The sequence below is a fragment of the Sciurus vulgaris genome, assembly GCF_902686455.1.
Source record: "Sciurus vulgaris genome assembly, chromosome: 8".
Classification (NCBI taxonomy): domain Eukaryota; kingdom Metazoa; phylum Chordata; class Mammalia; order Rodentia; family Sciuridae; genus Sciurus; species Sciurus vulgaris.
In genome coordinates this window covers 149,248,150-149,271,991 of record NC_136468.1, presented here as the reverse complement: position 1 = coordinate 149,271,991, position 23,842 = coordinate 149,248,150, and the positions used below count along the sequence as shown (strand labels likewise).

The 23,842-nt window shown below is 54.0% G+C and overlaps 1 protein-coding gene across 1 annotated transcript in view; it reads right to left on the bottom strand.

Annotated features, from left to right (window-relative positions):
- TMEM132B (transmembrane protein 132B) overlaps nucleotides 1–23,842 on the bottom strand; it is a 393,438-nt gene that overhangs the window by 32,509 nt on the left and 337,087 nt on the right. Inside the window, exon 5 of the mRNA XM_079151212.1 lies at nucleotides 9,922–10,065. Coding sequence (XP_079007338.1) covers nucleotides 9,922–10,065 — 144 coding nt within the window. The remainder of the gene's footprint in view (nucleotides 1–9,921; nucleotides 10,066–23,842) is intronic.

Here is a 23,842-nt window from a genome sequence, read left to right as displayed (position 1 = left end):
TGTACAGAGGTTCCGCAAAAAACTAGGAATGGAATCACCATCAGACCTGTCTATCCCACTCCTTGGTATGGGAGTTAAAATTAGCATACTCCAGTGACTGCAGTCACATCGAAGTTTATAGCAGCTCATTCACAATAGCTAAGCTATGGAACCAACTGAGGTGCCCTTCAACAGATGAATGGATAAAGAAAATGTGGTATATATACACACAATGGAATATTGCTCAGCCTTGAAGAAGAATGAAATTATGGCATTTGCCAGTAAATGGATGGATCTGGAGACTATCATGCTGCATGAAATAAGCCAATCCCCAAAAAATCAAAGGTTGAACCTTTTCTCTGATATGTGGAAGCTCAACCACAATAAAGGGGGGCATAGAAGTTCAGTTGACTAGACAAAGGGGAATGGAGGCAAGGGAGGGTGCATAGGAAAAGGAAAGACAGTGGAAAGGATCAGACATCACGTTCCTACAAACGTATGTGAAAACACCACAGGAACCCGCCATCCTGTGCATCCGCGGGAACGGGTCCTCGTTAGAATGAGATACATCCCACAACTGCAGAAGTATAGCAAGATGAATTCTGTGTCACGTTTAACTAAAAAGAACCCATTTTTTTTAAAAGCAGGCTCACCGTCTGAAGTGAGGCAGTGCACACATCTTTAGCCTTCAATCTTTCTTCATGCTTCTTCACGATCCCTTCTCTCTTGTCCCTCAGGGACAGGAGCTGCGTCCCCTGGACCGCACAGCCCACCTCTCCCCCAGCAGGGCTGCCGCCTTCGGGCTCCACGAGCTGCCAGGGACTGCACTCCACGTCTGCCCGTGGAGCAGCTGCTCAGTGCCAGGCACGGTGCCAGGGGACCAGGATGCGCCGAGCAGACAGATGGACAAAGTCCTGCCCGGTCTTAGGGCTGGGGGAGGCGCTCTTGGCCGTCCACCTGCACCCATCAGAACAGCGCCTGCCGCTGCGCTGCTGAACGCCAGCGCTGGGTCCCCGAGCAGGCGCCTGTGACCCGGGAGAGGGCACCCCCAGCTCCTGCTGCGGTTCCCTGGGCACGTCCACCTCCTGCCACCAGTGCACTCCCAGCAGTGCCCTCCCGCCACGACAGGCGGAGCTGGAGCCGGGGTGACCGCTGGACAGGCCGCTGCCCTCGGGAGCTGTCCCCGCCAAAGAGCTGGCAGACAGCACGTGGTTCCTGGCTGTGAAATAACCAAAGAGGGTTCTGGTGCGGCCCGCGCCTTCTGCGGAACAGGAACCAGCAGGCAGACATGCCGGCCTAGGCTTGAAGAAAGCCGGACCGAGCGGGGTGGCCCGCCGAAGGAAGGGGTGGCCCGCCGAAGGAAGGGGTGGCCAGCTAGAAGGAAGGGGTGGCCCATCGAAGGAAGGGGTGGCCCGCCGAAGGAAGGGGTGGCCAGCTAGAAGGAAGGGGTGGCCCATCGAAGGAAGGGGTGGCCCGCCGAAGGAAGGGGTGGCCAGCTAGAAGGAAGGGGTGGCCAGCTAGAAGGAAGGGGTGGCCAGCTAGAAGGAAGGCGTCGAGCAGCCCAAACTCTTTGCATGAAGGAACAGCCGGGCAACCCCACGTCCAGGAAGGGCAAGAGCACAAGGTCGTCTCAAGGACACAGAAAAACCAGGCCTCCAGGGAAGTTCCTGCAGTTCCACAAAAGTCATGTGCAGAGCAAGAGCAGCCGCAGGCCTCACCTCTGAGCCTCCTCCCGGCCAGGGCCGAGGCAGGACGCCACCCCCGCTCGGTCAGGGCTCCATGGCGACCCTTCACTGCAAGCCCACCAGGGTGAGCAAGCGGGGCGATGAAAGCCACCCAGACAAGAAATTAAACTCTCCCCACAGACAACAAGGACGCCCCCGCGATTCCTCACACGCAGACCCGGATCCTTCAAAGGGCTGAGACGCCTGGAAAAGCCCCGCCCAGCAGGCGCGTCTAGACCCCGCCCCACACGCCCAGAAATGAACTCAAAACCAGGATCGCGACCTAGACGTGACAGCTGAGGCTATTAAAAATGCAGAAGGTATCCGAGGAAAATGCTGTCAACACGGACTAGGCGATTTTTTTTTTTTTTTTTTTTTTTGGTTCTACAGCAAAAGCTTAATCCATAAAAGAAAAACAAAATTAGACGTTGGATCTCCTCAAGTGAGAATTTTATGTTCTTCAAAAGATGAAAGTGCATGAAAGACAGGTCACAGGCCGGCTGAAGGAGCTCGAATCATACCTGATCGGCTCAATTGCGGGTATTTTTAAAAATTTATAATGGGCCAAATATTTGAGCAGCACTTTACCAAAGATCCGCAAGTGTCAAATAACACACAGGAAGACGCTCAATGACGGTTCCAGAAATGCAGTCTGAATCCAGATAGGGGACACCTCTTAAACCCATCAGAATGGCTAAGAGACAGGATGATGGGACCAAGTGTGGGCACCGCTGTGGAGGCCACGGGACTCAGGCCCTGATGGCGGGAATATAAACGCTGCACCCACTGCAGGAAACTGTTTGGCTATTTCCTAAGGAGTTCAACATGAGCTTAAGCACATTATGCAACTCTTCTATTCCTAGAGAAATGACAGCTTGAAATGACACAAATAACAGACAAAGACTTGTATGAATGCTCCCAGGAGCATTAGCCCCATCGGGAACAACCCAAATGTCCACCGACAGATGGGTGAAGTGTGATCTATTCATGCAGTGGAACACTACTCAGCAGTTAAAAAGGAATTATTAAGACACATAACAGCAAGGATAAATCTCAAATTAATTATGCTGAGTAGAAGAGAGACAGATAAGAGGGGGATGAGGACAGAGCTAGCAAGCATACTTTGTTTCATTTACAGAAAATAAAAATTAACCTTCAGAGACAAAGTGCATCTAAGTGGTTGCCTGGATCAAATGGAGAGAGATGAGAGAGAAGGGATCACAAAGAAGCACGAAGAAAGATCAAAGGTTAAAGATGTGTGCACTACCTCACTTCAGACGGTGATTTTGCACCCATGAAGCCATTGAAATGGAGCAAACTCTCCTCCACTTAAATACGTGCCGTTCATTGTGTGTCCACGTGCCTTTGTGAAGCTGTTAGACAGGAAAATGGCGGGAGGCGGCGGCAGCCTCAGCGCTCTCTTTGTGCCTGGATCCACACGTACCTGTGTCTGGATCTCGCGGTTGTGTGATCCCGTGCGCTCAGGAAGTCTGTTGAACCTCTCTGAGTTTCTTCTGGAACCCAGTGGAAGCGACACTCTTCCCACCACCAAAGCCGCACAGTGGGAGTTTACACCGTGAACCAAACGCCAACACGTGATGGAGGGCCCCCTTCCCTCCTGCCAAACACAGAATAAACGTGTCCCTGGGAGACATGGGACGCTGAGACCCAAAGTCTGCGGCACGGTCACAGCCCCATGAATCCAGCAAACCCCTGACCCTGGACAAGCAGGGCCCGGCCGGCCAAGAGCAGGTGAGAAGCTCCCAGGAGGGGCGGGAGGACCCAGGAGCGCTTCCCGGGCACGCTCGCCGGAGGCGGGCAGGTTGGTGCTGGCTCGCTCCAAGATCCCCTGAGTTATGCAGCGACAATTCCAGGATATTAGTTCTTAACAGATGCCAAAGACAGAGATGAACAAATGATCTAATTAATATTGAAATCATAACGAAGCTGACAGGAACAAAAGGTCGAGAAGGCGGCGGCACCATCCCCGGCCAACAGGAAATGCGTGACACATCGCCAATTAGAACGGAGCGCTGGAGTCCAAATCACCAGCACAAAGGAGGACGGAACCAGGCAATAACGTCCCAACTGCCTGACAGCTTCTTCGGAGCCACGCAGCTCCTGGCAGCGCGTGAAGGAAGGAGATTCGTGCCCAGAAATAGAGTAACCGCCGAATCGGGAGGGATCTTTGTGCAGCATTGCTAAAGGAGAAAAATGGCCTGGGATCTTTTTTTGGAATTTTGCTCTGTATTCTTCCAAGTAGAATTAGCATGAGTCGGAGGCGGTTGAACCCGGCTTTCTCTCACCTGCAACCACAGGAAGGATCCATCCCACCCCAGCGGAGCTCTGCCCAAGCCCAGGACCTGCCACCCTGAACCGTTACCCCTCACACCTGAAGAGTGAGGTGCCTGACTCAGTGACCTCACCTCTGTGAGGACACACCGCCGTCCAGCCCGTCCTGTCTGCACGTCCAGCCTCTGGGAGCGACTCCTCACAGGCCGCAGAGCCGCAGTGATCCCGAGAGTGGGGCTGCTCTCCAAGGTGCTGACCAGGCACCCCAGGCTGCGTCTGCGATATCCACCGTACCTGACCCCTCACAGGCCACCTGTGGACACAAGATCCTTCCTGGGGTAGGTGAGGCTTTAACATGTCAACGCTCTTGTCTTAGCCCCGTGGCATCTGGTCATTGTGAGTCCCGCTGACACCAGGAGGCTGGAAACGTCATCACGCCGCCTTGGGTGGGAGAGCACCATTTTCCAGGTCTGCACGAGCTCACATTTCTCTCTCCGTGAACGTGGAAGAGCTCATTCCCTGCTGAGGAGCAGCGAATGCAGAAAACACGAAGCCGTCACTTAGAAAGAGAGACTCGAAGACTAAGGCATGATTACAACGTGGAACGACCTTGTTCCTTCTTCCTTTGAAGACCTTTAAAGAGACTCAGCCAAGAACGAAAAAGCACACTATGGCAGACGGCATGAAGACCCTGAAGACCCTCGGATTTCCCGCCTCACACGGTGGCCCCCGCAAGGGAACGTCCAAGTCCTAACTGCACACCTTCGAGGGCGACCTTGTCTGGGAAAAGGGGGTCACAGATGTGGACTTTAAGGATCTTGAGAAGAAATCAGCCCAAATTAGGGCGACCCCAGATTCAATGATGAGTACCCGTTTAAGAAAGACGGTGCCAAAGGAAGCGGAGATTAAAGTAACAAGGCCATGATCCAAGGGATGCCCAGAGCCACCAGAAGCTGCGCAAGGCAGGAAGGATCCTCCCCAGCGTGACAGAGGGAGCGGGGCTGCCAGTACCCTCAAGTCAGACGGCGGCCTCCAGGAGGACCGACTTCCATCGCTGGAAGTCGCCGCGTCGGTAACGAGTTGTTGTACGGCCTAGTGCAGCAGAGGAACTAAGGGCCTGGATGGGGCGGTTGTGGGGCGGGTCTCCGTGAGAGGAGGAGGCGGCGAGGGGGTCTGAGCCCCTGAGGGAGCTGAAGGTGCTACTCTGCTGACTTTGAGATGGAGGAGGAACAGGGGCCCAGAAGGCAGCCTGCCTCTGAAGCTGGCCGAGGCCGATAGCACGGGTCCCCTGGGCCTCCAGGAGGAGGCAGCTCTACAGGCCTCTCCCAGGCCTCCTGCCTCCAGATCCACAAGTTCACAGTGACCTGCTACGGCGGCCGCAGGGACTGGCACGTGCCTCCAGGTGCTGCGGGTGGAAACGAGTCCTCTGCAGACCCAGGGAAAGCCCTCGTCAGGTGACGCCCCGAGGGCCGCCGCACCTCCCCCACACGGTGTCGCAGGTGACGTGAGAGTGCTGACACTCGGGATGCCCTGGTCTGAGGGCCCTGGGGTCTCCAATGCGTGCCCATGGAGCTAGAGCAAGTGTGTGCTGTCCCCCTCGTGCAAACTCCAGGCCCGGGTAGGTCCCAGCTTGAAGGCCGTGTGGACCTGAGGTGGGTTCACAGCACTGGCATCCCTGGCATCGTAGTACCTGGTGCTTAATAAATGTTCAGTGAACGGTGCCTCTTTTAATGCTCCTGTGCTATTGCAGACTGCTGAGGGAACACCTCGTCTGCCCTCCTGGTAGCTCCTGGACTCCGATACACTGCTCTCCGCAAGGAAATCATGCAAACATGTGCCGGCTAGAATATCCCCAGGAAAACAGAAGGTCCGGCCACATCTCCACCCATTGCCAAGTCCTGTGGCTTCAACACCTCCTCCACCTCTCTTTGAAGGTTTCCAGTAACACGAACTTCGGTGGCGATGCCCCACAAAGATGAGAAAACCACTCACGCGTAGTATCTTGTCCCCTCTCCAGGAATCTCTAGCACTCATTCATTTGTATATTCAACCAACATTCACGTGTTCCAGACGCTGCGCTTAGGGCTGGGAACCCAAGAGACACAGCCACCAATACCGCGGCCCTTACAACCAAGTAGCGGTTAAGATCTGTAGGTGTGCTCATGGACATGCATATGGATTGGGTGTAAATATGCACAGCCATCAAAGCCCCCTTGCTGTACACAGCTCAAACACTACGCGACTTCCTTTAGATAGACACTCTTAGTTAATCATCCCCCAAATTCCACATTGGGATTTCACCACACAGACTTAACAAACGGCAATCCGATTAGGCGGGCTCAGGATACCGAGGATGCCACGGGATGCCACTTCCACCGGAAGACACAGAGAAGAATAAAAGGCTTACCCAGGCTTCCCACGACACTTTCTTTAAAACCAAACCTTGCCCTTTCCTGCTCCAGGAGATTTGCCTGTGGCTTAAAGCAAGGAAAACAGTTTTTTTTAATCAACTATCTTTTGAACTTCTAAAAGCTCAGGTCTCCTCAAAAGAGCTTTCTGGGACTGTTTCCATTGTTGCCAGGCCTGCCTTGCACAAAGAACGCCCCTGCACACCGAGGCTAGAGCAAATCTCTACAGAAGGTAACTCTCCAGCGCATGGCCTCCTGGGCTCACAGGTGTTCAGCAATTCGCCCGAGGTCAAAGGGTAGGGAAGGTGGAGTTAAGCTCTGAACCGCCTCGTCTGCCTGAAAGCTTAACCAAAGAACTCACGCCCACCGCAGTCCTTTCTTTACATTGAACTACAAGTGGTCCCTTATACCTTCCCCTTTGGGACTACAAAAGGCACCCCTCTCCCTCCTCCACACGATGGCCCTTGAAAGACAGAACAGGCTGTCACCACCTCCTCCCAGCCTCTGCTTCTCACCCACACTTGCTGTGGTCTCTCCTCCTGAGGTTCGATTTCAGGAACCCGTGGCCACGATCCAATTTTCCAGGGTCCTCTTAGGGCTATCAAGATACGGAATTCTCCATAGGAGGACAGGGTGAAGTAGTCATTTGTTGCTCCTTTCTTTTTTGGGTTTTGTTTTTTGGGGTTTTGGGGGTTTTTGACACCACAGTACAAGGAACACCTCACTTTCATCTGAAATCTAAGATCGGAAAGCCAGCCTCACGAGTGTGAGCAACAGATGTCCCTCCACCTCCCTGGGGGAGACAAGAGGGTGTGACGGAGACTGCGGTGAACTGGAAGGTGCAGGCCTTACACAAAGGGTGTCCTCTATCCGACTGCAGGTGAGGCTCACAGGGGCTCCCAGGCCCCAGGTCACGTGATCCCGTGATTTTGCATTTGAAGCCAGAAATCAGATTTCTGTGCAAATTTGTCGATTTTTACATGACTACAACACACTAATAAAAAACAGCCAGTGATCTGTGTGCGTGTGTGCATGTGCATGTAAACACACATGCACACACACACACATACACACACTCCCTTTACTATTAAGTTGCATCCTCTACTTTATTTTTTTTAACTTAAAAGTAATCGTTGACTTAAAACTTGACACTCATCCCCTCTAATCTTGCCCAATGAGGGTAAGGTTCCAGTTTTCTTTCAGTATTTATACCTTCAGATTCTGTCCTTCAAAAGTCGCGGTCCCAGGTGGAAGAAGCTAATCTGCACCTTCCTGAATTCCCACTTCCTTGCCTGCAATTGAGACCCGGGCTGCAGCACCTGCAGTGCATGAAGATCTTTGGGGAGCTGCTCACTCCTCCTTGGGGCCCACAGTGTCTCCTGTGCTGGTCAGGAGCAGCCACGAGACAGTTCCACAGACAGAGGGGCTCTCCCAAGGGCATTGACCACTGTGACCACGTTGGGGGCTGAGGCCAGCACAGGGCTCTGTGGACATCCTTATCCACCTGGGAGTCACGGCAAAAGTCATTACAAACAGTGGCCGTGAAGCCCCAGCCGACCCACCGTGGTTGTTTAATTAAGTCTGGTTCGTGACAGGGACGGCCACAGAGCCTGTCCTGCAGGGCTGGGCTTGGTGATCTGTGGCCTCCATTTCACTCCTTGAAGAGTGGACAGTCCTTTACTAAAGAATGTTGCTTTTTCACGAGGCTGTAACAGTTAACAGGCCAAAGCCCTCATCTTCCTGAACTGTGACCATCAGGATGGGCAGAGGATATTTTTAGCAGGATCCATGAACTTGAACTTGGACTGGCCTCCCTTGGGTGGTGCTCTCCAGGCAGGAGAACAGGAGCCTGCAAGGGGCTCCCCAGGAGCCTCTCAGAAGGAGACCAAAGGTTCAGGGCGCTGAGAGGGAGTCACTTGTCTGGGACCGTGATGGCATCAGCGCGCAGAGCCATCTCCATTGGCCAGCATCTGCTCCTGCTTTCTGGAATGCTGGGGAAAGTAGGAAGCACGTGTGGCCAGAGGCAACCAGGAGCAATGTGTCATCCACATCTTCATCCCCGCACCTGATCTCCTGCAAGCATCAGCCTCCCTAAGCTGAACAGGGAAGGCTGGGCTTGTTCCATCTCCAGGTGCCGGGGGCAGGGCTGTGCGCACCCATCTGAAGCTAGTCCAGCCTTCTTCCGAAGGAGAAGTAACAGTCCCAACCCAGGAGACAACCAGCGCCAAACCTGAGTTTCCTATAGACTCACTGTTTTTTGTGAGTCCTCACAAATACACCATTCCTCCTTTCCTAAACCGTCACTAGACCAAGACACAGCCTCCCATAGGTCACAGTGAGGAGAAATTCATCCCCCGGACCCTTCCTACCTGGGGAACCCCTAAAGGCCTTTCTGTTTGCATGAAGTTCTCAAGACTGAACAGTTTCGCTTCACATCTGAACCACAGCCAGGTGAAGGTGAGGAAGGAGGGGGCTCGGCATTACTGTCTCTTCCTAAGACATGAGGATAAGTTGAACCCCAAGACTCTCCTGGCACTTGAAGGAGGAAGGATCATCCTGAGGACGGAAGCCCCTTCTCCCTCAGGTCTCTGCTGCACAAAGAAGCAGCAACCATGTACTAAGAAAAAATACAGAAACACCAAATTTAGCAGTCCAAGGAGAACCTTTTGAAGATCATGAAAAACTAAAAACATAGGCTGCTTCCTGGCAGAATTCAGAGTCAGAAACGCAGCTAATTAGAATGAAGCATACAGCAAAAATGTCCCTTGGACAGATTCCCCAACTGAGCTGTATGCCTCAGGTTATGTTCGAATTAAGGTAGGTAGCACAGGATGAGCTACTGAAAAATTCAATAGTCACTTGTTTTAATGTTACTAACCAAAATTTAGTACATCAACCTCGTGAGTTTTATTATCTTATAATGAGAAGAAATCTGTTTTAAAGTTTGAAACAGGGAGACATTTATTAATACTACACTCTAACCAACCAACCACTCTAAAAAAGCAAGGGCATTAAAGAAAATATATTTAGTAAATAATATTATTGGGCACAGACGGTTGGTAAAAATTGAGATGGTATGGGGACTGTTGATGTTGAGAAAACATTATTACCTCATGTGCATGTGTGACTGCATGACCCATGTCATCCTGCAATTTGTATGATCAGAAAAACGAGAGATGACACTCCATTTATGTATGATCTATCAAAATGTATAAATGCAGTCTACTGCCAGGTACAACTAATGAGAACACAAAATTTAAAAACCAGAAAAGAAAATGCCATCCCATGAAGAAAGCGAGGGAGGAGAGAACAAGAATGAGCAGGAACGTGCCCTTGAGATTCAGGCTCGGCCACCTGAGCCCCCGCCTGACCCAGTGTCCCTGATGCGGCCATGTGCTGCTCAGTGAGGTCATCCCGCCCGCAGCCCTAGGAGCCCGGCTGCTGGGCAGAGCTGGAGGCTGGGACGCCGTGGCCACCAGGCCACGCGCACGTGCGTCAGCGGCGGCCGAGGCGCATACCTTCACGATGTCTTCGTCGGCCGACCTGCACTCCACAGCCTCGGACACGTCCACCACGGAGCCGTCCTCTTCAACCCCCACCACTTTGACCGGGACCGAGACGGGCTTTCCGGTGAGGATGGCGGTGTTCAAAACCTCCGTGTCCTGAAGGAGAGAAGAGGTGCGGGTGAGCGAGCTGGCGGACCAGGGCGCTGGTGGGGCTGGCCAGCGCCAAGGCCTCCGCCCGGTCCTCACCCTGCCCTCGCGGGGGCCTGCGGGGATGCAGCCACGAGGGTGGGGACCAGCCCGCGGACGGCCACGCCCGTCGGCCCGACCCTCCCGGCACCAGCCTCTCCGGCGCCCCAGTGGCTCCCCGACTCCACCTCCCCGCACCCCGCCTCTGCGCCTGCCACGCCGCGTGCCCGCAGCGACTCCTCCCCGGCATCGTCCAGGGCCTGGCTCGAGGGTCCTTCGGGCAGCGGCTGCCTCAGTGACACAGGGAACGTGCTTCATTTTTGTCTCAAAAGAAGAAAGACAAGGGCACCAAGAACAAAAGAGTGAGCCAGGTTGTCCGCACACCTGGGCGCACACCGGGGCGGGCGCCACGCCCCTCCCTGGCCTCTCCGGACCCTGAAGACCCCTGGGGCTCAGCGGTTCTACCCTCGCAATCCACCTGCACCTGCCAACTTCCTGCAACTCCCCTCCCCACAGCGTCCCTCACCTGGACGGCTGCCATGGCCCAGGTGTCCTCCCGTGTCTGCTCTTCTCCATGGTCAAGATCCAACCCAGACTAGTTCTCGCCTGGGTCAGAACCCCGGGAAGCACCCCACCGTCCTGAAGCTGGAGCCCCACGGGGGACTGGGCCAGCCCACCTCCCTGTTGTTCTTTTGTCCCCTCTCACAGTCTGGACAGTGTCTGCCACATGTCACTTCCCACGTCCTGGTTCCCTGGACTGCAAATAGGGACGATAGAGACCCTACGACGCAGCGAGTTTGTCAACATTTGACGGGCCACCCACACGCATTCCAGGGCAGGAGGCGCTCTGTGAGCGCGGCGTCCAGACGTCAGCCGTCACAGTTGGTGCTCAGAAGATTCACTCAAGGAACGAGCTGAAGAGCCACTGGCAAAGCTCAGGCAGGGACCGTGGTGGAGAAGCCACTTCCACACCAGGCTGGAGAGAAAGGCCAAGCAGGGCAGCCGGGACAGCGGGACAGCTGGGCCCAGCCGTGGAGTCCACCCAGCAGGCACTTGGCTCCCCTGGGAGGGTCGCGGTTAGGAGACGGGCGGCCTTCTAAATGACTGGCGGGAGGCATCATCCACTCCGGCTCCTCACCAACCTCCCAAGATAGTACGGGTTGATTGCCATCTTACGCGTGGTGTGCTTGGCAGTGATATTAAGCCTGCACATAATAGCTACTTTTCAAGAGAAAACATCAAATTTGCAAGGAACACGCGGGAAAGCTGGCAGCCCAGCGCAGCAGGGTGGTGGGCCAAACTTCTTCTTCTGACACGTGTCTTTTCCTCCGGGCGGGATTTTTTGGTACCAGGGATTGAACCCAGGGGCACTTCACCACTGAGTCATGCCCACAGCCCCTTTTTTAACTTTTTATTTTGAGACAGAGTTTCAGTAGGTTGCCCATGTTCTCGCTAAATTGCTGAGGCTGGCTTTGAACCTATGATCCTCCTGCCTCAGCCTCCAGAGTCACTGGGATGACAGACATGCACCACCAGGCCCAACTTGGGATGGGATCTTGAGGAGAGAATTCCCGAATAATGTCAGTGAGTTCATTCTCCTGAGCACTCCACTCCCACCGGGGGAGAGATACTGCACACGTCTGAGCGCTCACACTGAGGTGTGCAGCAGGGACAGCGGCATGGTGGGCTTGGGGTGGGAACCTCACAGTTGGGGCGTGGGGGAGTGCCAGCCAAGGCCCTGTACACACACAGCAGCAGCTGCACGTCCTGACCCGCCATTGGCCAGCTCAGGACTCAGCGCCATGTTCTCTGGGTATTGTGGGCAGCCCTTGTTTTTCCCTCCTGAGTACCGTCCCTTCCGCTTGCCAGTGGCAACATTTGGGTTTTCCTTTGGTGTCCCCTCATTCCTATCGTCACTTAGTGTGGTGTGGCTACTGCTCACCCCAAGCCAAGCCAAGAGGCTTCACACAGCAGCCTGTGATCCCAAAATGGTCAATCCAAGTGTTCCAACCCTTCCCAAGACTCATTCAAGCAAAGCCCCAGCAAAGGAAATCAGAGGCAGGCGTGGGAGGAGGCAGCTTCCTGGGAAGGATCTCTAGGTGCCCGAATCCAGCCATACCTGAGGCTGGTTCTCTTTAGAAATTTAGATACACAAAAAGAACTATTCGACTGGAACCAGTTTGGGTTTTGGGGGTTTTTCTGACACTTAAAAGTGACAGTCTTAGCCTGGTGACATGCTGGGCACTGGGGAAGGAGAAAAGACAAGACACCAGCCTGCCCTGTAGAGGCTCACCACCTTCATGGAGGACAGGGGAGTCTCCCAGCAGCGCCTCCAGTTCTCATAAAACAGCCGTGAGGGACCCAAGCTCATGGTCCTGAGAAATACCCTCTGCAGCCACGTACCCTCAAGCAGCCGTTGCACGAATGGCTCAGATTTTTGCACCTTTTAATCCTGTGTCCAGCATCAGCCTAAGACCCCACAGCAGGTCCCTACGTTACCCTCGGCACACTGAGACCAATTACCACGTTCACGTTACGTGAAGACAACGAGCTGGTCCCAGAGACTGAACACCCATCAGCCACCAAAGCACAAGACCTCTGCTCCTGTCTGTGGAAGCTTGAGGTCCGATGCCCAGAAAGCCCCTTCACGTTCCTCCGCGGAAGGCACTTCCTTCACAGGAGGGCAACATGGAGGGCAAGGCAGAGTAGAGTAGCGCCATGAGAAAACTCTCTTCTCCATGAAACCGGTGAACACTGTCAAAACCCAGGGCTCTGGATGGACCGAGCAGTGTCAACTGGGAGAGCACTTATCCAAGAAATAGTGCCCCATCCCAGTGAACCACAGAGACCTCGGTGGCCTCTTAACTTGGCCTAGGCCACACCCGCCCCCAGTTCTGCGATGGCTTCGAAACATGACACCCCCCTCCACCACAGAAGCCAGCAGGGTGGGCACCACTGGAAGGAGAAGCCAGCGGGAGACCGTTCGCACCCCGGTTCCCAGACCATCGAAGGCACACGGCTTACGGTGGGTTCCCTGGAGCACCCCACTTGCAAGGCTGCATCTGACCTGGCTCTGGGCTCTTCTTCTCCCTAGAAATGTTTGTCAAAAGCAATCGCAGGCAATTGTTCCCCTGCCCAGCTCTCCCAGGCGGTGAGCTTAAAGGGAACAGATGCGTAAGGAGGTGACCGTGGGGCTTTGGTAGGCTGTGCCGTGTTCCTGGGCACACATTAAATATGGCCATGCGCCTACTGAGAACCGTGTGCATGTCCAGCGTGCACCCGCCCCTGGAAGGACCCGAGGGGCCCTGAGCGCTCACCCCTGGCTGACTCCGGCTCAGGTGCATAAGGAAATCCCATCCCTGGCTGCCCAGCCAGCTGCCATGTCAAATGCACCCTATGGAGTCATCAGAGGACCTGAACTGAGACACACGACCATACGGACGAAACTCGAAGACGGTATGCTCAGTGAAAGAAGCCCCGACCTGGGTCATAAGAGCCCGCGTGCAGGAAGTGTCCAGAGCCGGCGGGAAGTGGCCGCGTGGCTGTGGAGGGGTGGGCGGGGGAGGAGCAGCCGGGAGACTGGCTGCAGGACGTTGGCGTCCTGGAGTTAGTGTCCAGGCGGCAGAACCGTGCACCTACGCCACGTGGCCTGAATGATGAGACAGGGTCTGTTCTGGGAACAGGCAGCCCTCGCCCCAGGCGGGGGGATGAGCTCAGCACGGTGCACCAAGTGGATGGCAGCCAATGTGACGGTCGTGCCAACAGAAGGACTTGGCAGAATGAGGACGTCTGACAGGTGGATGGCACAGGACGCCTCCAACGCCTTCTGATCAGCTCAGAGCTGTTCAGGGTGAGTCACAGCTTCCTGAGTTTTGGCCACACACAAAGCCAGAGACCTGGGCCCTGCACCTCTATGCCTGGACGGTCCCTCCTTTCCTCTTCTGGTCACTCAGATGGCCACGGTCTCTCCACAGCAGCTCCGTTAGCTTTAGTCTGAAGGACCCAATGAATCTTGGAGAGAACTTACAGGTAGGAAGGGGGCAAGGAGGGACGGGCTTCTGGAACCTTCTTTCAGAAGGAAGATGGCAGCTACAGCTTCCATGCTGGGAATGTGAAGCCCCACGTGGTCAGGAGAACAGCCCACAGAGCACACGAAGGGAACGGAGCAAACCAGAACCTACACTCCACGCCCCGGCCCCAGGTACGCACGATGACAGCTCTGCTCCGTCCCCAGCTCCACAAATAATAAAAATAATAACAACAAAAACTCCTACGTTAGACTACGTACTAGGCATTGAGAGAAAGCTTCATAGGGCGCCCGATAGAATTCTTGTAATAACTTAATCAGGTTCTATTACTATTTTTACTCTATCAAGAAAGAAAAAGCAACACGCCGTCTCTGACTGAGGTGCTGTCCTGCTCAGTAACTCTACATCTGCTGCCTCTCAGAGAGCCATGCCCACCCAGGGCCACCAGCTCAGGGGTCTTCCTTGGTGCATTGTGTCCAGCAGAGAAGGTAGAAACCTTCTGAATGTCCACCAGTCAGGACACAGCTCAGTGGACATGGCACATGCACACAGTATAAAATATTATGCAGCAGAGAACATGATGAACTGGATCCATGTGTTAGTTAAGAATAGCCGGAGTGTTTCAGCTACTCCACTATAAAGCAGATTTTTTCCACGAGTTTGTAAGGACGACACTAGATAACAAGACTTGCCCACCAGCTCTGGGGTGTGGTTGACCTTCTCCGCCCACTTTGTAGGCGTGGCCAAGGGTCGGGACCTGGAATGTGGGAGGATGCACTCCTCTGAACCACAGGATCCAGGAACAGAAGTCCCTGTGCCCTCCTTTCCCTGCCACGCTGGTGGTGGCCATTCTGTTGCCCTGGGTCCCAGGGAAAGGACAACACAGAGCCAAGTCCCTGGCGGACCTGTGCTGGACATAGGGGGTGGGCGCGAATCAACCTCCGTTGATTTAAACCACTAGAATCTAGCAGTTGCAAGCGGCTTTGGGGCATATTATTTTGACTGTACGCTCTCAGTGCGAAGACAAAAATAACTGTAAACACATATTGGATTCTGGCTGGGTTGGCAGCGCCGGTTCGCAGTTCCAGAACTACTTTAGCGTTCCAGGACTGAGCAAACCGCGTGCCGATAGGGGGCGCCAGGGTTCCCGCTGCTAGAACGGTTTCAAGTGGAGGAGGAAAGGGGGCCAACTCTGCGCACAGACCTGGAATGGGGACCAGCGGGAATCCGGGTGGGCTGCCTGTGTGCCCGTGTGTGTGACGCGGCCAGGGGCGCGTGCACGCGTGGGGGACAGACAGAGGGCGACGCCCCTCAGCCATGGGCACACCCAGCGCTCAGACTGCAGTTCTAAATCGCTCTCCAGAGAAGACAGCAGAAGCGTGGAGCCGATTCACAGGCTGAGGCAAGGAATGGGCCAGGTCATGAGCCAAGACGCCCAGGAGGTAACAAAATGCTCAGAAAATGTCAAATGGACACGGGACACAAGGCGAAGGTGCCAGGCAGACCCCGGAGAGTTGAGCAGGGTGGCAGGTGCTCATAGCAGTTGGTGACGATCTGTGTCTGGGGTCCACACCAACATGAGGAAAGGGGGAAGGAAGCAATCCTCGGGGCTGAACTCCCACCAACAGATATGAGAGGAACAGCCGGATGAGAACACGGCTGTCCTGCGGTCACCATGTACGACCAGAGCCATTTCAGGCAAGAGTCATGGGTGGATTCGACTAGTGCTCAAAGGAACAAGAAACAGGACTCCATATTTGCAGAGGAGCTCTGTGCAAGAGAGGCGTTCACTTCACGGAGGAGAAACAGCAGCTGTGTGGCCTGGACCCTGCGTACGCCAGCTGCTCTGCTCTGGTCCAACGTGACGTCACCAGAGATGTGGTGCGGGACACGGCGTCCCTGGGAAGAGAAGGGAGCCCAGCAAGAAACAAAGCCAGGCCAGCCCGGCCTGTGGCTGTCAGAGCAACTGCTCTGTACCTTCCAGGACATGGTGGTCCAAGGATAAAGAGTGGGAGACCCTTCCAGAGCCAGGGGCACAGATACGTGTGCGATCCCAGACAGGAGCCTCGAACTGGGAAAGAAAAGGAGTTTGAAGTTGGTCTGTTTGTTTATTGCTATAATAGACACAAGTGGGACAAGAAATGAAACTTGAATAAAGCCCAAGGATGAGAGAATCCTTTGTGTTGACGTTCATTTCCAGATTTTGAAATTTCACTCTTCCTTTTCAAGAGTTCTGGGGAAATTCTCGCCGACGTACTTCAGACGAAGGATCCCTGTCTGTGTAACTTACTCTTGACCCCTTCACTAAAATAATAATAGTAGGTGTTTATATTAATAAATATAAACATTAATTTATATTAATAAATATAAATATTAATTTATAGTAATATTTATATTAATAACTATATAATAAATATAAATATAATATTTATTATATTTATATTAATAAATATAAACAGAATTAATATTAATGTTTGGGGAATTTTACGGAAGGTATTTGGGAAATGCATTTATTCAGACCCACAGGTACAGTCGAAAGAACCAAAGGAAAATGTAACAAGGGGCTGGGGCTGGGGCTCAGTGGCAGAGCACTTGCCTCACACGTTGAGGCACTGGATTCTATCCTTAGCACTGCATAAAAGTAAATAAGTTATAATTTTTTTTTAAATACAAGACAACTATGTAACAATACCGGATGCAACTGCCTAACAAACATGATTAATGACAATTGATTTTTCTTAAACCCTTAGAGAGTGACAGGCACCGGCCAAGTGATTTCCATGCATCTCCTGTTCATAATGATGCGTATTTATAAAACACAGAACAATACCTATCAATACCTGATCCCATAAAGCGCCAACACCCACACCCGGGACCCCTTGTAGGTGCTGGATACATTTTAACAGTCCTTAACATCTTACCTCATCCTCAAACATCCTCATACATTTTAACAGGTCTTACTAACATCTTACTTCATCCTCAAACATCTCTATTAGAGGGTAACTATTTTTATCCCCATTTTACCAGTGATGAACTAAAGCTGAAAAGCACTCAGTGATTTGGCCACAATCACGCTGCTGCTAAGCGGCAGGAGCCAGGATGGCAGCGCGGGCGTTCTGCCGCAGAAGCCACCCCAGGGCCGTCCTGCGCGTCTGCGCTGCTCCTCGCCTGGGCGACGGACCTTGCCATTCCACTCCTGGGCCTAACTCAGAAGAGAGTTTAAAGGATCAAAGGTAGATCTAGAGAGACTAACTTTTTAAACCTTTAAAGCGATGTTACATGCATATGAATCTTAATCTTTAGTAGACACAGTCAAGCGTCCCCAGAGACCCACAGCATGACCAAGCGTGGCTTCTGCTGCGCTCCCCCGGTTCCACCCCTAGCCTGCGAGGTTCTGGACCACAGCCCTGAGATCTGGCCACCTGCCTGCCCTGCCTGGCCCCTGGCCAAGAACACTGGCCTTTAAGCCGGAATCTAATCTGACCACACTCTGGTCGCAGACACCTGGACTTCTCATTTTGATAACGTCAAGGCCGATGTGAACTTCACTCAGCGACCAGCAAAGATGCTGGCTGCAATTTAAATAAGGGATCTCAATGCCGCTGTTGTGCATTACATAACTCTGAACCAGCCTTCTCCCCGCCCCAACACACCCGAGGAATATTTTTAGATGCTGATCATTTATTATCCACAATGCAGCCAGAGATTTTAAAATTCAGCTCTCGATGAGTTCTTGAAAAACAAAGAAAGGTACTCCAAATAGGCCAGCTCGGAGGGTCAGGAGGACTCGGCGTGCTGTCCCAGGCCCCTCGGTCGCAGCTGCAGAGGGAAGGTCCGGCCATTTAGAGGGGCTCCCATCTGCCTCACCAGAGTCCAAGGGGGGCATTTCTGCTCCAGTAGCTAAAAGCAGAGGGGGTGTGAGTCTCCCCAGCTGGTGTGAGAAGAGGGCACTAGCAGGGCAGCTGCTGGCCCAGCACAAATAGCCCCATCCCTGCAGCATCTGCACCTGCAGGGGTCTGCAGGGTGTGGGCCCTGGACCCTTCAAAGCCACGACGCTGTGGACGCCGGGAGCAGGAAGCGTCTTTCCTCCCACTGCCTCCCACGCTGCCCGAGCAAGATGTCATATGCTGGATGCTGGTAAAGCTGTCCAACGCGATGTAGGGACCGTCCCTTGGAAACCTCCCTCCTCCTCACCCCATCGCCCTGGGAATGGTGACCAAGTGCCAAGTCGCCACTGTGTACAAAATGGACCTGTCCCCCACCGGTCACCATAGATTGGTCCAGATATGACCAATGGACCTCTTTCTTAAGAGCATTAGAATGGGGATTAAGAGAGCTCAGCCTCCAAAAAGGAAGGCACGTTAACTAAGAGGCAGTTGCTGGGCATTACCTGTGAGCAGAGTTGCCCAAGAAGGAGGCAGAGAGGTGGATAAGGCACCGGCAGGGAGAGCGGGCTTCCTACAGAACGAGGGAGGCAGCGTTGCCAGAGCCACCTGGCGCGAGGAAATCCGGGCTCCATGCGAAGTGTCCTGCTGGAGGCCCGCTGCTGGACGGTGCCTCCGTGGGACCTGCCAGCTCCAAAGCCTGCACCCACCCAGGGCTCCAGAGGGCTGGTTGTCAAGCGGCCGCCACCTCCGTGAGGGAGGCTGGGAGCAAGGTGACCACCTCAGCACAACGGCGCCACGTCGCAGGGAACAGAAGACCACGGGAGCCTCGTGCAAACCGCCCGTGGCTCTGGCTCCGTCTGACAGAGGAGCTGAGGGGGGCAGGGTGAGCCTGGGTGCTGCAGGCCCAGCCTCCACCCGGGGCAGCTGCTATCAGATGCTGTGTGGCCAGTGATCCCGGGCTGTGGGCCCAAGGGGACGAGCAGAGGCTCCCATAGGCAGGGGCTCCTCACTGGGGGTGAGGGGGAGATGCTGGCAGGGACCCAGACACGCAGCTCTCAGGGGACAGACAGACACACGGTTAGCCACCTGCACAGAGACGGGGGGGGTGAGACAGGCAGAGAGAACACCGAGGCCCAGAGAAAGAGACCACCACCCTGACGGCGAGGAGCCAGAGGGGTGCGGGAGGCGCAGAGCGCCCACTCTGGAGCTCCCAGCCCGCCCCCTCCCTCCATTCCACCTGTCAGTGGGTCCTGTTGACCCCACACCCCAGCTCCAACGCTGAGGAGCAGCCACCTGGGCTTTCTCTACGTCCCTCTGTTAGCACGCCCTGAATGACGACTGTGACCTGTTGATTGCTTCTCTCTTGTTGACAGAACCTTTCATCCAGTTTGAGCCGAATTAAAATTGAAAACAACTTCCAGTTGCCACAGGGCCAGCAAGCAAATGGCATCTGTTCAATTAACACCTAGAATGTGGGCTGACGGCACAGTGAGGGGACACAGCTCTGCTGAGACCCAGGCTTGCAGCAAAAGCTTTATTAAATATGGATAAACCGCCACCTGGGCAGGTGCTGTGAACTGGCTGGCGCCTTGGTGACTGCAGGGAGCAGTGAGAGCCTGGCAGGAGGCGCCGCGGACTGTCAATCTTCAGACAGGCCCTGGATGGGGGCGGGGACAGACGTATGGGTGCATGGAAAGATGGATGGAGGGATGGGTGGGTGGATGGAAGGATGGGTGGGTGGACTGATGAATGAATAGGTGGATAGATGGATGGATGGATGGTTCAATGGATGGATGGATAGATGGATGGATGGATGGGTGGATGGATGGATGGATAGATGGATGGATGGACTGATGAATGAATAGATGGATAGATGGATGGATGGATGGTTCGATGGATGGATGGATAGATGGATGGATGGATGGATAGATGGATGGATGAATGAATGGATGGATGGATGAGTAGATGGATGGATGGGTGGGTAGGTGGATGGGTGGGTGGGTGGATGGAAGGATGGATGGATGGATAGATGGATGGATGGATGAATGGACTGAGATGGATGGAGGGAGGGAGGGATGGATGGATGGGTGGATGGATGGATGGGTGGATGGATGGGTGGGTGGATGGATGAATGGGTGGATGGATGGATGGATGGATGGACTGATGAATGAATGATGGATGGATGGATACATGGATGGATGGTTGGATAGATGGATGATTAAATGAATGGATGGGTGGATGAATGGATGGATGGATGGATGGATGGATAGTTGGATGAATGGATGGTTGGATAGATGGATGGATGGTTGGATAGATGGATGGATGGTTGGATAGATGGATGGATGGATAGGTGGATGAATGGCCTGATGAATGGGTGGGTGGATGGATGGATGAACTGAATGGATGGGTGGATGGATGGTTTGGAAAGGCAAGAGGGGGAGGTGAGAAGTGTGGAAGTTCAGAGCAAGAAGGAGATGATGAAGGGGAGACACAGAAAAAGAGAGAGAGGAAGAGAGAGAGAGAGAGGAGAAGAGGAAAGGTAGACCAAGTCAAGCAAGAATGGTCCTAAAGAGAGAGAAAGAGAGAAACAAAGGGACAGATACACAGAGAAAGAGAGATGGGGTGAGACAAAATGAGAAAGGGCAAAGGGACCTGGACAAACCAGAGACAAATTCGGAGAAGTAGCAGAGCCGGCAAGGGGAGGCAGACAAGGTGAACTGGGCATGCAGAAAGGCAGAAAGAGGCACCAAGGAGGAGCCAACAAGGAGACTCGGACCTCGCAAGCCAGAGGCTTTCTGCTCTGGACAAGCCAAGGAGCCAGTGTGCCCAGTGGGGCCAGCCTGTCCCAGGTCAGCCCACTGACTGTTGCATCCTGCAACTGTTAGGCTGAAGCGCCTGAGCTGGGCCCAGCGTACAATAGCACCCGACAGCAGGGGACCCCGGGCAGAGCGTCCCTCAGGTGGGAAGGTCCCCCAAGGATCGACGCCATCGTGTCCACTGAGGCCTCCTGCTGGGAAGCACCTTATCTAAAAAGCGAGGTGTTGAGCTGACAGTCCAGGTGTTGCCAGGCGCACAAGCGAAAAAGGGCAAGACGGAGAGCACTTCTGAGCTCCGTGCACGGCGCTGTCCTCAGAGGGGGCCTTTCTCCTATCGTCCCTGCTGGACCCTACTTCTCCATATCACCTGCTTCATCCGTCAGACCTGCCGCCACTGGGGAATCACACGACCTGTGGAACCGCCTCTCACTGGAATTGATCCATGGCTTCCATCAGCGCACCCACACCAGAGCTGGTCCACCGGCCAGAGCACACCCTGAACCAGAGACGCGATGGATCCTACTCTGTGTAAACCATACCTCGGAAACGTGATCAAAACCCAGCCTCATTTTCTGATGGTTTGTCACCGAATCCCCAGCACCTGCCACTCAGCAAACACTTCTCTGAAGACCAGGAAAGAGCGAGCAGCACGGGGAACCCCAGGGGGAAGGGAGGGCAGAGGAGACCCCAGGTTCACTGGCCAGGGGCAGGTCCACCTCTAACCCTGCCCGGCCGAGCCACGCGGTTCTGGGGGTCAGCCCTTTTCTCGCGGCAGAGCGCCAGAGTCCCATACTGACCCTCGGAAGATCAACCACAGCGTCCCCTGAGCGAGCCTGGGCTTCAAGCCCTCCTTCCCCATAGCGCTCCCTCTGCCTACAGGAGCCAGCAGGTGGCACAGTGGCTCAGGGTGACCCCTGGTCCAAGTCCTGCTCTGCCACTTAGGACGTTCACTCAAACTGACTCAGTTTCCTTATCTGGAAGAGGTGGTCGGTCACTGTGCCTCTAAAGTAGGCTGAGTGTGGGTGAGGGTGATGCATGGAGGACGCAGGACATGCCGGCCCCTCGGTCTCAATAGCTGCTCTAAGGGACGCTAGTTTTACAACTCCCACATCCCACATCCTTCCAGACTCTACGAAGGCCCGGCCTCCAGGTGTGGCCTTCCCAGCTGACCACTTCTCCTCCCAGGCAGATGAACAGCTTCCTCAACCGACCGTGTCCCCAGAGTGCCTTATAATGCCTCCTCCTGGCCCACCGATCACCTGGCTGCCTTGGGTGTGTTTTGTGTGCACTTTTGATTTCCCGGAGCCAAGCACAAGCCTGGGAGCCTTCCGGTGTTTGAAGGGATTAATGAATCCCCAAATATCAGAGAACAGATTCCGCACAGGAAAGTACTGAGTGCAGAGGAGTCAGAGGAGGGAGGCAGGGTGTGGGCTCCTTGAAAGACTAGACAGCCAGCGCCGGGCCCTTTGATCCTGAGCCTCACCTGGCCCCTTCAAAACTGAGCGACCCTTCAGAAGAGCCCGGCTAATTAGGAACTTCCCCGAAAAACCGATCCATAAAAAGAGAAGGCTGCATATCCTAATGGGCAAACCCGACAGAAACTGTCCCGTTTTTTCCACTGGCGGCATTTCGGAATTTCTATCTTGAGAAGAGCTGAAAGAAGGTAGCGAGCAGCAGAACTCTATGAAAATTACATGCTCGTCTCGATGTTTTTCCCCCACGCTGAACCTGCCAAGACCCGATGTGTGACGTCAGCGCGGAAGCCAGCCTCCCGATCTGCTGGATAAATTATTCAGCACCTTTTCCTGACTAGACCTAAGTCTTAATACATAAAATAAGCAGTTTGCTGTATGATTGTAATTCAAAGTAAGTCTCCCGTGCGGCCCTGGCATTGTGAAGGGTTTCGGGACTCAAGTTAATGAAACTGCAGGCTGCAGATCTATTTTTGTCTTCACAGCTGAGTTACCATCAAATCCAACCGCATCCTTCTTCGCCCACGTCGCGAAGCCCATGGGTGGACTTGGGTTATTAGTCTCTCTGGGCTGCCAGAGCAAGTCACCCCGAACTTTCTGACTTCGAATGGCAGAGACTTACCCTGTCAAGGCTCTGGAGACCAGAGTCTGAAACTGGGGTACCGGCCGGGCCCCCGTCACCCAGAAAGAGGTGTCTCTGGTTGATGGCTCCGGGAGCCCCTTGGCCTGGGGGTCACCGTGTTACTCTCCACCTCTGTCTCCACGGGGCCTTTTGCCCAGGTTTCTCCTCTGCATCCTAAATCTCCCTGTTCTCCTGAGGACAGTGGCTACTCAGATGTCCAGGATGAAATCTTCCCAGATCCCTAACGGGGAAGCCTCTCTTTCCAAGGATGGTGGCGCTGGCAGGAACCCGGGGCGAGGACTTGGACGTGTCTTTTCAGGAGCCACTGTTAAGGGTTTGGTTTTCCCGGGTATCTGAAGCCAGGCAGGAAATGGCAAACCTTGACCTTCACCTTGCTAGGAAGACAAAAGTAGTGACGATGATCACAGAGGCCCCTGTGGAATTCAAAGTCCCATCTTTGCCCTTCTTTGAAACATAAGTTCCTCAACACTTTGGGGAAATTAGGGGCAGTGTTCTCATATTTTCAGATCAGATTCAAAATTCAGTTTGCCAAACAAGCAACTGCCCCTTGGCTGGACCTCCCGATTTGTGGACGGGAGTCGTGACCCTCCGTCACCTGCGCGCCCTGAAATCTCCTACGGGTCTCACTTTTTGTTTTCAAAGAATCAACCCAGGAAGCCACAGGTGAGCTATTTTGGTTATCTGATTTGAGCTCATCCTGTTACTAGAGAAGGAAAAACAACCTATGCCCTTCACACTGCAGGTTAAGGAGCCGTGTTTGCTGCTGGGAGCGCAGCCGGACGGAGCAGGGGCAGCCAGCGTTCCTGAGCCGCGTGATCTCGACGGCGCGCTGTCCACGGACACCCGGGATTGATTCGACTTCTACATTGACTTGCCAGCACAGATTTTGGAAATTATTTCT